General features: G+C 40.1%; 1 protein-coding gene across 4 annotated transcripts in view; it reads right to left on the bottom strand.

The window, feature by feature from the left end:
• LOC103358447 (cugbp, Elav-like family member 1) overlaps positions 1–17,867 on the bottom strand; it is a 39,587-nt gene that overhangs the window by 18,162 nt on the left and 3,558 nt on the right. For 2 of the 4 annotated variants that reach the window (XM_008283425.1, XM_008283426.1), the window contains exons 2-5: positions 6,178–6,365; positions 4,336–4,418; positions 1,924–1,972; positions 953–1,087 (exon numbers count right to left, since the gene is read on the bottom strand). In XM_008283425.1, the coding sequence (XP_008281647.1) occupies positions 953–1,087; positions 1,924–1,972; positions 4,336–4,418; positions 6,178–6,355 (445 nt within the window). In that variant the 5' untranslated portion in view covers positions 6,356–6,365. The remainder of the gene's footprint in view (positions 1–952; positions 1,088–1,923; positions 1,973–4,335; positions 4,419–6,177; positions 6,366–17,867) is intronic. The other 2 variants (XM_008283427.1, XM_008283428.1) reach the window with 1 other exon arrangement.

The raw sequence follows: 17,867 nt of genomic DNA, 5'->3' as shown, positions 1-17,867 counted from the left end.
GTGTCTTCAGACCAGCTTCAAGGAGTCGCTTTCCAACTGTCCGTGCCAAACAAGTCACATTTCTCGACACTGTGCACTCATTTTTAAGGTCCCTGGAGGTCTGATGATGATTCCTGACACAGGAACAGATGAGGGCACAGTCATCTCATGGGGTAGAAAGATGTTTTCTGCCGCGACCAGCCAGCAACTTGGTAGTACCATGTTGGGCTTGTTTTTTCTTGGTTTAATGAACGGCTGTCTTGGAGAGCTTCAGTTTTTTCGCTCCCTGTCTCTCACTCATACCAATTTCCAGCAGTGCCAAGACGGCTGCCTTTGTGGCTTCACATAATTCTTTTGTTTTAGGCATTCTGTGAGCACTGACAACTTCTGAGTTGGCAGGAAACCACTGTAGGCCTTTGCATATGCAGTGCTGCTTATAACATGAAATGGCCTCTTATATAACCTGGGAATACAATGAAGCTTAAGCATGTCAAATAGGACACAAACTATTATGTAATCAGATGCATTTTTTGTCGTGTTCATTGTATTCTTCAGGTAATATACCTTTAGTGGTACCAGGCATTAAAATGAACAAGAAATTGAAGAAAACAAGGTGGTCTAATCGTTTTTTCCATGACTGTATATATGGCAATTTGTGGCATTTACGCAGTCTATACAAAAAAGAGGTGAAAGCTGAATTTCTTTGAACACTTATTTTACAAAAACTGAAAAATAGAGACTTCTTGACTTCACAGTTGCACATAGGGGTGTAGACCTATTTTGACCAGATGATGTATTTTGGAATTTTTTTTTTTTTTTTTTTTAATTAGACATGAAAATGAGAACAAGTGGTTCTGATGAAACATCATAATAATAAGCTTAGATTTGGTTAGGTCACAGATGAGTAGTTCAAAGACCTTCACAAAATGTCATTATTTCACCTGGTTAAAGTCTCATCATCAACATGTCTTACCACGGCTGAGTCCATCAGGGCCTCGAAGTATCCGGCACTCCTCTATCTGTCCATATGATGAGAACATCAGTCGGATGTCATTCTCGTTACACTTCTTGGAGATCATTCCAATAAACAGCTTCCTGTCCTCCACTGCTGTATTCAACACAACACAGCATTAAACAGACCTGCATTATGGCTACACAGATGGTGCTTTACAACATGGATTTAACATGGATATGATCCATTCTTTAAGTGGAGCTCTTTTGCAGCTTACCACAAAGAGCCATGAGTTACATTTAGGGCAGCTGACCTCTGTAACAACTGAGCTCTGTTCAGTTATTCTTCCTTTTAGGTCTTTCTTCAAACAGCCAGCACGAGCACCAGCATCAACAGTAGAATAGAGTTTGCTTACTACAATAACTCCTCCTGTACATCTGAGTTTTTGCTGATCCCTTCTTACAGTAATGAGATGAGGACAAGACCCACAGTTCTCCTTCTGTGTAAAAGGATATTCCTGTGATCTGATAGCTGAGACAGCTGTAGCCTTATGTCACACTTACATACATTTTTGAATAAAACAATGGCTGTCATTTTTGTCCTTGTGCTTTTAGAGGGGAATATTTCTAATCACAGTACTGAGTTAAAGCAGGCAACTAGGCATCAAAGAAATAATGGCAGATGTAGACAACCTGTTGTGTCACAAAACCAACAGAGTGGTCACTGATGTAAAACAGAATGTCAATCTAGATACTTACTGAGCCACAACTATTAATCATGTAGTCATTATGTCACAGGTTGGTGGCATCACAGCTCACACAAATGGCATTTCAGCATTTCTGAGGTGAATTCAAAAGTTTCACCAGTTTAATCTGATAAATAATATAATTATGACTGTTTAAAGCAATAAGCTTTATTGGGGTCATTGTTATTGTCAGCAAAAACAAAGCAAAGGACAGAGAAGATGGACTGAAATGTGACAAAATCCTTACCATTGTTTTTCTCACTGTCAGCTGGCTTCATCTGGATTGGATGGTGCATCTAAGTCAGGCAACAAATAACACATTAATGCAAAAATAAACAACAACAACAACAACAATAATAATAAAAATAGAATTAAACATTTCATGGAAATCCTGGAGTTTTTCCTTTTTATTATTATTGATTAACCATCAGCTGATGCAAAATGGCTTTTTAAACAATTAATCCACCAAAAATATCAACACATAGAATTATTTCCTTTAGAAGCTAGTACTGCCCTCCAGCAGGAACAACTTCTTTAAAGTGATTTGTAGAATTGTCAGTCACTGACATTAGCTTGCCAAGTTTTTGTTTTTAAATGGACTTTTTATTGTATGTTTTATAACATATACAACCTGGGAGAGATGCATACACAGTTCCACAGTTGTCATGTATGTTCTGAACATTTTGATGAAAAGAAGCTCGTCTTCGTCTTTTCATCATACATAAACAGCAGCACATGTCCATGCCTTATCACTCATACAAATAATGAGTTACCAATTTAATGACTTAGTATTTGTCATATTTTGTGGCTCCTACTTTAGAAATAATGGAGAAAACAATTGCACCAGAAATACAGACACAAAAATAAAAATGATGCCAGAATTAAAGTAACAGAAAACAAAGACAGAAATATAAAAAAGGGTGACTACAGTTCTTATATTGCCTGTATTAATAGTGATTTTCCAGTAACCTGTCTGTTCTAAACTCTGATCATGCTGTAATTTTCTCCATTGTAACATAAACCATCTTTATTCTGTCTCTCCAATGCATTACGTTGGGAGACTGCGGCTTTAGAAAGGCAACAACAGAATACTCAAAAAAACAATTCAGACCTCTATCCATCATACTCTCAGGAAGTTGTAGGATATCTCTGAGCAGAACTTATTCATGTGAGATGCATTCCAGACTAATCACTTCTAAATGCCAAACACTCCATTAATTAGGTAGGAGACCACTTGAGTTACTCCAAACAGATAACAAAGGCTGGTGTCTACATAGTCCATCTGCTCCTTGCACCAGGCAACAAACAGGATGTAGACTGACAGGAGAAAGAATCAATTAAAGCCCTCTGGGAAGAAGCAGGAGATGGAGCTACTTCCTAAGTAACTGATGAGGGCTTGGCGTGCCACTTCTGAGCTTCCAATTCACAGCAGTCAGTCAGGTCTGTCAGAATGTCTGTGGTTGTATGACAGTTTTTGTCCTGGAAAACTTTTTTTAATTAAACAGACTGATCTAATAAGATTGATTCCCTAACAAAATGGCTTTTTAGCTTCTTTCTTTTTAATACACTGATTCTCAGTTTTTTTTAAATTGGGACTTTGCACAAGAGATGATGATTCAGGTAACAAATTAATCACAGTGATCATAAAGGGCAATACAGGACACATATTACTCTGTCGCTCTCTACCTGTGTTTCCTTGAGCTGCTGCAGGCTTTACATCTAATCTGATGCAATTCATCATTTGGGTCAGACTTGTGCCATGCCAAGTAAGACTTGCACTTTTAATGTAAATGACGAAGATGTTATTTTAGATGGTCTCATGCAGCGCTTACTAGAGCACTGAAGCAATATCAGCATGCACTGTTATTATGCTATGCTAAATAACGTGGAGGTCAACTGAGCATAAAATTCCTTAAGATCAACCCATAACAGAATGTCCAGGGACAGCCTCTGAACTTGAGCTAACCCTGAGTTACTAGTTTTAATCTTAAAAGAAACATACCAGCCTAGAACAAGAGACCACAAATAAGATTTTCTGCAGCTTGGAGTATGTATTTATAGGCCACTATTCACTATCATTAAATATTTGAAAAGTTACCACAGCAACACTCTTTGGACCATTTGCATGAAATTTGATTGGTGAATCAGGAATTTATTCTGCATATGCAGCAGGCAGTTTCATTCAGTGTGGCAGAATAAATAAAAAGCTTGATGAGTCCTGACAAGGACAAGAAAACTAATTGCTGTGTGCTACTCTGAGTTAATACATGATACTGGTACTAAAAGCCAGTTCTGCAAGTGTCAGGAGTTAAAATTATAGGACATGACATATACCAGAAAATATATATATTGCATATGGATACAGTATTTCATTTTATTTGCATGTGTAATCTACAGTTAGTGAGTTATGAACCACAACCTTTTTTTACCATGCTCTAACACAGATGGTGTTTTGACAAAGGTCAAGAGATCTGGTTGCTGAGTGAGCGTCCCTGTTCAGGTTAAACTTTGATGGTCTGCTTATGTTTACACCAAAAGTGAACCAAGCTGCAACCCACCTTTGGTACTGCTTTTAATGGCCAAATGCAGAAAAGCAGTTCAAGGCTTGCCTATGAACCAGCATGCATTGAAAAGTCATATTAAGGAGATTGTCACCTACCCCTGGCAGAATCTTCATGTTGTGCAGAGCATTCTGTGCTTCTAAGGCTGATTTGCGTGTATAGTACGTTATAAAACAGCAGCCTGCCGGGAATAAAAACAGACAGAAAATTGTTACACAGCTGACTTAATTACTAGATTTGGTGTATTAGATTACTTGTCTTTTTTATTGTAAGACAGAAGACAATACATAAACAAGACAACACAAGGAAACAAAACAGTGAGTACAGGACACTGTCTGATGTTGGTTTGGTGTTGGTAACATTCAGGTGCATGTTGTCTTCTACTGGCATTGTGTTGACCAGAATAGACAGATATTGGCACCATTAGAAAGTTCCAAGCACCAAATGAAGACCCTGTAGTATGTAAAGGAAATATTAAGGGTAAAACCAAACCAAACACAGTGAGACCTGCAGCAAACCCTATTGTTTTTTATTCAGATTTGGGATTATCAGGGGGCCAAGCAGTGAAACCTGACACAACCCTTTATTTTGTGCTGTACGTAAGGGTCCAAGCAGCAGACCTGCTGCAATCCTGTTGTTTTTGTTCAAAAGTTTATTAGGGGACCAAGTAATGAAAAGTGCAAAGCAAGGTGATACTTTAGTGGAATGTAATAGGGTCTGAGAATTTTTTACACAAAGAAGGACCCTTTTTTAGGGTCGTTCCTGCCTCAGAATGGGCCTTTAAAAGGCGACTGTGCTGGACAGGTCCTCGTAAAGTAAAGGCAGTGAGTTTTGCAATATGCCGCTGTGGGTGGATGTGGACTTGCATGGGGCTGCTTGAACTGTGCAGCTTGCAATTCTAGTAATTGTTATTATTTTTATTATTGTTAATATTACTACATTGGTAAAAGCAGATCTTGGGACAAAACTGTAGGCACCACAAAAGTGTAATTTTAAGAAAACAATATGGCTCAAAAATATTGTGAAAAAATGGCTCACATCAACCACAAGGGAGCACTACAATAAATGTAAACAGGTTTTTTTGAATGACTCCAGAAGCATACTGTACATCACACAGTCAAGTGCTCTGCATCAGTGTGTTGCTTAGATGGAGCTGCATCTACTAATATGGGTCACACCCATTCCTGCCAATTTCTTTTTTTAATTCACAAAGTCAAAGAATATTGCAAAACCCACTTTTTCAAAGTTATCAGTGTTTTTTTTTTTTTTTTTTGCACTCAAGAGTGGCAAGACTGATGTCAAATAGTTCAACTTATTTGTTCATAATTATTCAGCAAATTTCTGTTTTTGTATATCGATTGCTCAAAACATCTTTGTTTTGTGATACTTGACTGGTATTTTGGAAAAACACTGTAAGTTCACCAGACAACCTGCAAATTACATGAGATTTTACACAGTTGTCAAGAGGGAGTTAAAATTTGTTGCAAATGCATGCTGGGGCCACTTTTTTAAATAGCGACTTTTAGCCATGTTCAAACTTTCCAATATATGCTATAAAATGCACATCCAGTCCAAGTTTTCTTCACAAATAAAGACCTATATCATCCTAAGAAGATTAAACACTACAACTTAGCCAGCCAACCTCCAAGAAAAACCCTATATCTCATACATCTGTTCTTTTACATATGAAGTACATGGTTCAGAGCCAGGATATCTAATCTGATGCAAATTTACCAAACTATGGAGCTGTATTGAATTTTTTCAGATACATTCTTAAAATATTATTTCATTCCAGTTGTGGTCTCAAGGCTCCCTCTGGTGAGCTCAACTGGTAAGTCACGGATGTCAAATCAGGACCTCCCCTTTTTTTGTTGTTGTTGGAGGTGTGTGTGTGTGTGTGTGTGTGTGTGTGTGTGTGTGTGTGTGTGTTGCACACTGACCTTTGCTCTGTGGTGGATTTTGGCTGCGGTCTCGGAGGACATTAATCTCATAGACTGCTCCATAAGGCTCAAACAGCTCACGAAGCTGCTCCTCTGACCAGGACCGTGGAATCTGGCCCACAAACATCTTAATGGCATCAACATCTGGTTGGTCGGGGTGGTCCAGAGACCCGTTCATCTTCTTCCCACTACAAAGATAAAAGTGATATGTAGGAAAAAAGGCTTGTTCTGATCATGTTCGAGTTTCTTTATGATGCTGATTATGTGTGTAGCACAACAATCACATATTCTATAGAATAATACTGGGAATAAGGACACGTCACAATAAAGCAAGCATTTTTAAAGCACTTCCACAAGCAGGAGAAACTGGGGTCTACTGCTTTTTGTTTGGTTTGTTGTACACACACAGTAGCAATATGCTGAGTCAGAAACATAAATTGCCATTATAACAACAAAACAAGGTTTCTGAAGCCCATTTAAATAGCTGCAATATTTTAGAGCACACTTCTCTAGCACACTCCAGTAAGTCCAGCCTTATATGACTGCTGTTGCATTATGTCACGCTATCACCTCCTCATGTCACCTCTGACTCCTCAGCAGTTCATCAGCTAACAGTGAAACCAGTGAAAGACTGCTGATCTTTTTCTTGTTTCTAAATTCCTGTTTCTACCTTTTATAGTTTTAACTAGCATGGCTAATAGACACAGTCTGTTACCGGTACAAGTATTTCACACTGAAAACACTTCTTTTTTGTTCATTTGCACACTTGTGTTGTAAAGTTGTTTATGACAGGACATGCAGACATCTGGTAATGTAAATATTAAACTCTGACAGAAATCAAAAAAGATAATTAAAACCCAAACACTGAAAGACCTGCCATCCAACAAAGCACACATAGTTGAAACCCTTACTGGGATAACACCAGTAATCTTAAATCCCCTCAACTGATCTGCACTTTACTCCCAGACACACCCAAAAATATAACTTTTAGTATATTTTAGTTTTTTCTCTTTCGAAGATTACAAAGCTACATTATGACAGCAAAAGAAGTGAGTTTATCCCTGTGACATATCACTTAAATGTCAAATGATTCAGGATGGTATCACCTCTCGATACTGGCATTTCTAAGTTGACAAGTAGAACACTTTCTCTTATGAACAATCAAAAACCAAAACACTGGAAAGACTATTTTGAAGAAACTCAGTGCAACAAAAGTGAATACACCTGTGATCACTCACTCACAGGTTACAAGACTTGTGACCGCTAAAAACAAAAGTGAGTCATTTTCAATTAGCTTAACTACGTGAACATGATTATAAAATGACCTGTAAACACCACATATCTGTCATGGCCTCACAAGGAAAAGAATTGCCAGAGGAACTGAAAAATCTGATTGTTAGGCTTCACATAGATTGAAAAGGATACAGGAAGATTGACAACTAAAAATCAGTTCAAACACAGTTGCAGCTGTAATCAGAAGGTACGCAACATGTCGTACACTAATCAGAGCTGCATCCTAAAGGGATGACATGGGCAGCCCACTTGTCCTATCTAGCTTGACACAAGTTTCTGTGACAAATCACACAGGGCAAAAGACACTTCAGAACAAAACTGCAAAATGAAACATTGCTAACGATATGAAGAGAAGCCTGATGAATATTGGGAGCACATTATTTGGTCAGACGAGACCCCAGTGAATTAGTTCAGCTCAATTGGGGTCCAGCATGTTTGGTGTGAACTTGGCCAGGACCACCACAGTGAATGCATAGTCCTGACAGTGAAGCATGGAGGTGGGAGTGTAATGATATGAGGCTGCATAAGTGCAGAAGGTGTTGGGGAGATATTTATAGATGGCACCATTAATGCTTGTAGATATACTTAAATACTGGCTGACAAGATGACTCACAGTCTGCAAGAGCTTGTCAGAGGAGGAACATTCCTGCATCGTAATAGTCCTAAGCACAAGGAAAAAAAATGCACAAGTTTCTATGGAGGAAAAAATATAAGAACTATGACCTGGAGAAGTATGTCACCTGAATAAAATCCTATGGAACACCTTTGGGGTATTTTAAAGAGAAAGAAAGAGCAACACAACCCCTCCAGCAAACAGCAGCTAAAAAACTGCTTTGCAAGAATGGCAGAACATCTACTGTTCTCCATACCATGGAGAATGGCACCAAAAATAAAAGAATAGAATAAAATAGAATAAAACTTTATTGATCCCTTTGGTGTAAACCTCAGGGAAATTGTTGTACTGGAAAAACAACACAACACCAACACAACATCAGCAACAACAGTAACAGTAAAGTAAGTAAAGTAAATAAGTAAAAGTGGTCATTTGAAGTATTGAGAAAAAAAAAGACTTATATCTCAGTAATGGACACTGAGTAATTTGCATCGATTTGTAATAAGTTCCAAGCGTGGGAAATTTAACCTTTAAGTTTTAAATTTCATATAAGACCAAATAGTATACTGATAAATTAACAATATAATGTAGTAATGTGTACTATAACCCCTGGTCTAGGATTATGTCTGCATACGGTATGTTGCACATGTTTAGAAAGGTTGTTCAACTTGAAGTATTGGTTGAAGAGAACTTATTTTATAAATTGGAAATGTGAAAGTGTAGACTAATGCTATCATCTCAGGCACAGTGACAATGTCCTTTGGTTTAACATTTAAACTCCTGACTATGTCATTACTTTAGATGGTAAAAAAGATAATAACAGCTTAATTATTTACTGCTTCAATCATATTGCACTGCAGTGGACTTGCTGTGAAACACTGACAGTCAGGGAAAACAAGCAGGAGGGAACTGTAAGAAACACAAAGGGAAAGCTGTGTGAAAATGATTGATTATCTAATCGTTACCTTTGGGTATTGAGCAGAGAGCTTTAGCAAAGTAGTTTTAGAACGCATCTTTGAATTTGCATTTCTCTCTCTCCATCTTTGTATATCTAAACTTTTTGAACTTAATTTTTGCACAAATTCAATCTCCGACACTATTATTATATTAGCCTAAATTGTCCATAGGTGTGAATGTGAGTGTGCTTGGTTGTCTGTCTCTAAGTGTAGCCCTGTGATAGACTGGTGACCTGTCTAGGGTGTCCTCTGCCTTCACCCTGAGTCAGCTGGGATAGACTTCAGCCCCCCTGTGACCCTAGTGAGGATTAAGGTAGAAGGATGATGGATGGATGGATGATTATCTGCCACAGTCGTCAGTCTGCTGTGATATGTCAGATGCGAAGGGCATTTGTGTAGATTCTCTCTTGGTCCTTTTGTATTTTGCACCTCTGAACAGGACTGCCATAAAATGCATGTTGCATGCAACAAATGCACAATTTTTGATGGTGCCACTTTTCTTACATCTTCACTGTGTAAAACAAGGAAAAATGGACCAGGATATTTTGACTGTTTAGTACCTAGAAAGGGTCACAAATCAGTTATTTAACCTGGTGTCAACAGAGTGGCCATTTATGATTTATAAAAACTGTGAAGACTTAGATGAGTGGAAAGTTGCATATGACCAAGAATACACCTTATGTAAATTAGTAGCAGGAGGAGTACGTGACACTTTCATTATCTTTAGGATAAGTGCAACAACCACGACAAGGCCAGAGGTCTGAGGTGCATGGACTGTGTGGTTGTCTCCAGGCACGCCTTTGTTTTGGCTCATGTAGTTGCAGTAATGCAAAGTAAAAAAAACACTGACTGAAGCGGAATATAAATCAGAATATGTGGCGATTTCTAAATCTGCTCTAAGTCACTTACATTACGGCTTATTGTTCTGAAGTGATATGATCCATGAGGACATTTCTGAAGAAATATTACGTGTTCTTGACATGACCCCGTTATTCCCCTGACAACACTGATTCACTGCACAGTTATGGCGCCTTGGCTTTTTGGTGCGCACACACACACACACACACACACACACACACACACACACACACCAGCAGGGAACACTGTTGTGCCGTCTAGTGACAAAAGTGTTGAACATTCATTTCAAAGTTAAAATGAACAAAAACATTTTGTGGGTTACATTGTCTTTCAAAATCATTTTCATTTTGAAGTGAACCATCCGGACCATCAGCACTGGATCCCCTCAGGGCTGTGTTCTCTCCCCTCTGCTCTTCTCCCTGTACACAAACAGCTGCACCTCCAGCCACCAGTCTGTCAAACTCCTGAAGTTTGTGGACAATGCGATACTCATTGGGCTCATCTCTGACAGAGATGAGTCTGCCTACAGGAGGAAGACAGAGCAGCTGGTGTCCTCGTGCAGGCTGAACGACCTGGAGCTCAACGCTCTCAAGACAGTGGAGATGATTTCAGACTTCAGGAGGAACACAGCCCCACTCCTCCCCATCACCCTGAGTGACTGCCCAGTGGACCCTGTGGAGTCTTTCCACTTCCTGGGCACCATCATCACCCAGGACCTCAAGTGGGAGCTGAACGTCAGCTCTCTCATCAAAAAAGTACAACAAAGGATGTACTTCTTGCGGCAGCTGAAGAAATTCAGTCTGCCAATGAAGGTGATGGTGCACCTCTACAACTCCATCATCGAGTCCATCCTCACCTCCTTCATCATCATCTGATACGCTGCAGCAACAGCCAAGGACAAGGCCAGACTGCAGCGTATCATCCGCTCGGTCGAGAAGGTGATTGGCTGCAATCTGCCTTCTCTCCAGGACCTGCACGCCTCCAGGACTCTGAGGTGTGCAGGTAAGATTGTGGCCGACCCCTCCCACCCTGGACACAAACTCTTCCAAACACTCTCCTCTGGCAGGAGGCTTCTGTCCATCAGGACCAGCCCCTCACGCCACAAAAACAGTTTCTTTCCGTCTGCCACCGGCCTCATAAACAATGCCCAGGTCCCCCACTGCCACTGCCGCCCCCCCAAATATCTGTATAAATGTAAATAACAACATATCAGCACCCTCAATATTTTGTAAATAACAATACCGTTCTTTGGTTCTTATTTAAATGTTACTTTGATTCTTGCAATAATACAGTTATTTTTATTTTTAGTTACTTTATTTTACTGTATATTTATTATGTACTCTTTTTATTGTTGTTTTTTTTTTCATCAACCCACCAGAACAAATTCCTCGTATTGTGTGAACTACATCTGGCAATAAACCTGTTTCTCATTCTGATTCTGATATAAAAAATATTCAGTGTTCTTCAAATCAAATATAAGTATTGATTAAGTGATGAGGTAAAAAAAAAAACAAAACAAAAGGAGGATGGATTATTTAACCATTAAAATCACGCTGGACTGTAGATATAGCATCATGGCATACTTAAATTAAAAACTTAGATAACATTACCTTTGAAATACCATAATCTTTTAAAAGTATACAATATCAGTTCCTTTGACATTAGATCCTAGCACCCAGCAGCCTACTTCCTATTTTCAATCTCTGTCAACTTCCACTATCTAAACAGCAAAAACAAAATTACATGTGTCTCACTGGATCATAACTTTACAACCTAGTCAGAAGTCCTACTTTTTCACAGTTGAAACGTTATGAATTGCTGAACACAAGATTGAAAAGGAACAACACACTAAATCAATTGTTTAAAAAAAACACATCCAAAAATATCAGTAGTGGCAGCAGTAGTATTACTAGTAGCAGCAGCAGTGCTAACAATGCTAACAATAAAGATCTTCCTATTGTTGTAGTTATTTTGCCATTAAAAATAAAACTAATGCACGATGCATTTAGTTCATTAGAACTATAAGAACAACACCGCATCTACAGCCCCCACAGACAACATTCATCCAGACACACTGAACCAGTTCTTCTCTCGCTTTGACCAACGAAGCAGCGACTTAGGAGCCATCCCTGACCTACACCACGAGGGGACGATGCTCCCATCCAGCTGCACCAGCACCAGGTGAAGGCCACCCTGCGCAGAGTCAATGCGAGAAAAGCTACTGGTCCAGATGGCATCTCAGGACAGATTCTTAAGGCCTGCGCAAACCAGCTAGCAGAGGTATTCACCACCATCTTTAACCTTTCGCTGCAACAGTCTGCAGTTCCCACCTGCCTCAAGTTTCCTCTTCAAGTCAGTGTTTCCTCGCCATTCCTAAATCTTAGCTGCCGCTCCTTCTATTTTTTTTTTTTCTTAAGTAAATTTTTTTTTACATTGTCTCAAATACACCACTGCCGCATGTCTCCACCTTTACAGCAGAGTCCTGCACTGGGACGGGTACTTGCAAGTACTAAAGTAAATGACTTTCTTGTTCAGTATCTACTCTTTGGGGTGTTAATACAACATTAATTACTGGTGAGTACAAAGGTAAGTGACAGATAACGATCTTGCTCAGTCTCTACTGTTTGAGGGGTTAATATGACGCTAATTACTCGCAAGAGCGTGGAGAGTGACATCACGTCCAGCACCAGGTTCTAGGTCAGAGTCAGAGGAGGTTCGTCTTGGAGAATAAGGCAGCGACTTACCAGAGGAAAGGTAGACTTATCAGCTTAAGATAGCTCATAATAGATTTTACAAGTTAAATAGACATTCGCAAAATGTTGATGGCCAGCTAATGTTAGGTAACATATCGGCATCTTCAGTTAATTGGGCCCGGGGCTAACTCAGTGTCGCTAACGTGAGTAAACTAACTGATAGCATTAAGCTAACATCTACCAGCCATGATGGAACTGATGACTGCATCTTCAGATGAGCTGCTTCAAATATTTCTCTAAGAAGAGAAACACACTTGATGGAGATGACGCTAGCCAGGTATCATTAGCCTTTTACTGACACATAAATGATGATGGTCAGGTAAAAAATAGTGTTCACACTGCAATCAGATGTGATGTGAGTGTAAATGACGCAACGTTAATGATTTCTGTAATCGTATAAGCCAAGTAACATTAGACAGGGAGGAATAGTGGACAGCAGCAGACATTTAACAATATATCATCAGACACAAACTAGTAACAATTTTAAATGATTAGGGTGTAGGAAATTGAGAGAAACAATGTCATTATTGTTTCTATTTGTAGGTGAAGACTGACTTGAGAAACAGGCTGTAGGGGATCAGCTTGCAGCCTGGATGCTGCTGAGCCTCTACGAGAATTTCTCTACAACAGAGCCTTAGAGCTTGTCTATAAAAAAGCCAGAAAAAAATCTTTGTTCTGAGCCTGGGTGCAAACCTTGCCATTGATTCTACAGCTCCATCAAGAAATTATTATTTATTATTTTTATTTTTACATTTAATTTAATTTAATTTTTAAAAATTCTTTTAATTTTTACATTCAGCCTTTAAAAAGCCATTTTCAGCTGGCCATTCAGTAAATAGATTGCAAAAGTAAAATCTGCAGTCAAATGTCATTTGTTTACGCCGCCACGGCTCCCAGACAACCTGCCCCAGCTTCTGAAAAAAATCCTAGAGGAAACACTGCAAGTCATCCACTATCATCTGAAGAACAGAGTGAGTTGCCTCAACGACTTCCACCCGGTCGCTCTAACCCCCATCATCTCAAAATGCTTTGAGAGACTCATCATCTCTCACATCAGCTGTGCTGTCCCTGTGAGCAAACAGGTCAACAGAGGATGCTGTGATCACAGCTCTCCACACAGCCCTTACTCACCTGGACCAAAAGAACACATATGTAAGGATGCTGTTTGTGGACTTCAGCTCTGCCTTTAACACAGTCATTCCCCACAACTGGTCAAGAAACTGAGCAACCTGGGCCTGGGCAGCTCACTGTGTGTGTGGATACTGGACTTCCTGAGCAACAGACCCCAGAATGTCAGGATGGGAGGCCGCACATTCTCCACTCTCATGCTAAATACAGGAACACCACAGGGGTGTGTCCTCAGCTCCCTCCTCTACTCCCTCTTTACCCACGACTGTACCCCCATTCACACCACCAACACCATCATCAAGTTTGCTGACGACACCACCATTATAGGACTGATAACAAACAACAATGAGTCAGCCTACAGGGAGGAGGTCCAGCACTTGGCAGAATGGTGTCTCAGCAACAATCTGGACCTGAACACCAACAAGACCAAGGAACTGGTTGTGGATTTCAGACGATCACCATGCATGGAGCACTCTGCCCTCTGCATCAATGGAGAGGAGGTACAGAGGGTGGCGAGCTTCAGGTTCCTTGGACTGAACATCTCAGCCGACCTCACCTGGGCCGACAACATCTCCTACCAGGTGGGGAAGGCACAACAGAGACTTTACTTCCTCAGGAAGTTAAAAAGCAGACTCACCTCCCTCAACCCCTGTTGGTGAACTTCTACAGAAGCACCATTGAGAGCCTCCTGACATCCTGCTGCACAGCGTGGTTCACCAGCTGCACTGCAGAGGACAGGAGGAACCTGCATCAGGTGGTGAGGGCAGCTGAGAAAATTGTTGGGACCACACTACCTCTCCTGGAAGACATTTACACCGGCCGACTTCAGAAGAGGCCACATTCATTGCAAAGGACCCCACTCATCCTGGACACCCTCTGTTCTCCCCCCAACCCTCTGGTAAAATATATTGAACAATGAAGAATAAAACACACCGTCTCAAGCACAGCTTCTACCTGCAGGCTTTAAGAGCCATCGCCCCACCCCCACCCTCACCCCCCACACAACCCTTCACTGCACCTAACTCCTCAACCAGCCCAGAACAGATCCCCCCCTCGCACATACCTCTGGGCAAAAATTTGCACTGGACTAGAATTTTCACATGCACATGCCACTTACACTGTTGTAAATACTCTCTGCTTTAAATACTGTAGTTTGTTCTGTGTACTTTATATATATATCTTTCCTATCACGTTATTTTATCTTATTTTACTTGTGTATTGCTTCCACAAAAGAATGCTACAACATTTCACTGCTCTAACACTGTCTTTTTAGCATTGCTTCCACAGTAACAATAAAGAACTATTCTATTCTATTCTATTCTATTCTATTCTACTTATGCTTGCTAGCAGAAGCATCTCCAGAAGATAAATATACTTGATGTGCTGCCAGGCAGCTGCTCTTTCTACACGCTCACCTGGAAGCAGTGGACAGTGAGGGTTCAGCTGATAAACTGTGACCCTGTGTGACGGCTCACCTGTCTGAGGTGAAGAACAGTACACGGTATGACCTACAGTTAGATGCTGCTAGCATAATTTGTAGTTAAAACCAAATTAATGAAGTTACTACTGTTGCTCCATGGATAAATTACATCTCTCTGTTTGGAGACACTTGTGGATCCGACCGCTGTCTGGTGCTGCTGGTATTTAATAAACTAATAAGCAACGAAGAAAGAGTCCTAAACAGCTGAAAACTAAACTGTCATTCTGTGTGTGACAGCACATATGTCTGATGTGAAGAGATGTAGCTCTACGCAGTGTGACCTGCCGTCGGATCTGGACTGATCCGCTCTCAGTGATAATTTATAGTTATAAGAATTTAATTAGTTAATGGTGCAGTTGTTCTGTGTACAAATATGCACAACTCTCTTTCTTTGGAGACGCATATATGGATCCTGCTGCTGTCTGATGCTGCAGGTATTAAACACACTCAGAGCCAGCATTTCCAAACAGCTGGAAGAAACACACTTTAGCTCGTCTGCATTCATTGTTGGTGAGTGTTAATTAAATTTTTTTGGCTAATAAGTTTAAAATTGTAGAGCAAAGTGCATGAAAATGGTATGGTGTGATTTTTTGCACAGAAACTGTGTATTAAGCGTGTCTGTGATGTCTTTGGACAAACATTGTTTGCTGATATATGGAAAAATCCTTCCTTAAATCATGTGACAAACTCATAGTATCACTGCTTGTGCCTGTCTATCAGTAACTGTGACGGCTCAGTTCACACTTGTGCCGCGTTTAAAGTTATACAGAAATGTTACTAGGACCGACCTAGTTTGAGCAACTAAAAATACATTTTAATCACACCTTAATATGTCTTTAGGTGTCATTTACAATGAACTTAACTTCCAGTCTATTTTCTGGTTGTAGTTATTGTCAGTTGTGTTTGGATTTAACAGCATAATGTCTGAATTTGTGCTAATTTAATATATTTAGAAAAATCAGCTTCTGTTATTTTATTCCTCGATGCATTCACATACAGCAACCTACTTGAGGAGGTGGCAAACCAGGCAAATGTCTTCCTCCCACCCTCCACGAAACTTCAAACAAGGGGCCCCCAATGTGTTCTTTGCCTTCGACCCCCCCAGAGTCTAGGACCACCACTGTCTTTTCACACACAGGTGACATGTGCTTGTCTTTGGACAACTTTTTAATCAATTCCAATGAAAAACAATTCCATTTTCTATTTTTCCCGTACAAAATCAGATTTATTGTCAGGCCTACGTCAGAGACACTGCCAAAGTAAATTTAGAAGAGAAAGGGTAAGGTCTGCTGTGTATTACAATGTGTGTTGTGTTATAAAAGGTGACTTATTTAGGAAATTTGTAAAAACATGGCTTTTCAGAAGGTTGAACTGTCTTCATCATGTAATTATTTTGGTATGCACAAATTAGTAACAAGCAAATAAAGCTCTGGTTCCCCTCTCTTTTGGGATACAATATTAACACATTGCATTGCACAGATATTTAAAAAAAAAAAAAAAAGTAATAGCAATGACAAGTTCCCGAGCAAGTCCAACAAGAGTAATGATTGTAATGACATGGATGCATAGCTGCATACAGGTTATTACCATGACTAAATGTGATGTGCAACTAGCACTGCTGGAAACCTCAAGTTGAGCAGTTGTCTTTGATACGTACTACATCCCGCTGCATGGCATACTTCCAGAGCAATTCAACTGGGGAGAGGGGATGTGAACTTGGATGCAAAGTTTGTCTGTTGGGTTCTCAGGTTTAATAGAATTTGACATCTACCCTGTGCCTTTTACTAAAGAAGACAACGCTGTGCAAATCAAACCCACTCCCTACAAAATCAACATATGGCATGTCAATAACTTATATATACTGCACATCAGGAATCTTTAAGAAAGACAAAACTCAAAGAAGAAAACAAATTACCAAGAGAAGGGTATTCCTCAGCCTTAGGCCTTTTATCACGCTAACACTGCTGCACATGATTTTTTAGTAACTGTACACTACATCAATATAAAGAACTTAAAACAAACCACTTCCAGCTGATTTCAAGGGACATAAGGCAATCGTACAAAATACAAACAGCTCACAAAGCTGGCCAAAGAGTTTACTTACACAGGGCTAGAAGTCAAAGAGCAATGGTCCACCATCATCTCAGGGAGAAAATCCAGCTTAAAAGAAGCCATGATGTCGAAATCTGTTTCGTTTTCTTTCTGCTTTCTTTAACACAATGAAGCTAAACTGACGCAGTGATCAGATGGCGGTGGTAAACTCCAGAATGTACACTTGCTGCTAAGTCCCTGGCGACTGGTGTAATAAGGCAACAGTGCACAAAATGAAAAGAGAAACAGTTTGTCGCAACAGAGCAATCCACATGGAAAACCCATCCACTGGAACACAGACACGACAAACAAAATCTGGCTGAGGAAACACCCTTGTTTCAGAATGAAGAGGCGCACAAATGACAGACACAAAGTAGCAGGCCTTTAGGTTGGCTTTCCAGGTTCTAGGACTAAACACTGCATGGAGATCATGGAGACAGAGGGGTGCTGGGATAACTGGGGCCAGAGAGAGTAATGCCCATTTGGACCACCACAATCAAAGTGCTGATGATCCACGG

Source organism: Stegastes partitus, unplaced genomic scaffold (assembly GCF_000690725.1).
Source record: "Stegastes partitus isolate 25-593 unplaced genomic scaffold, Stegastes_partitus-1.0.2 Scaffold311, whole genome shotgun sequence".
Lineage (NCBI taxonomy): Eukaryota > Metazoa > Chordata > Actinopteri > Pomacentridae > Stegastes > Stegastes partitus.
This window is presented reverse-complemented; position numbering and strand designations above follow the sequence as displayed.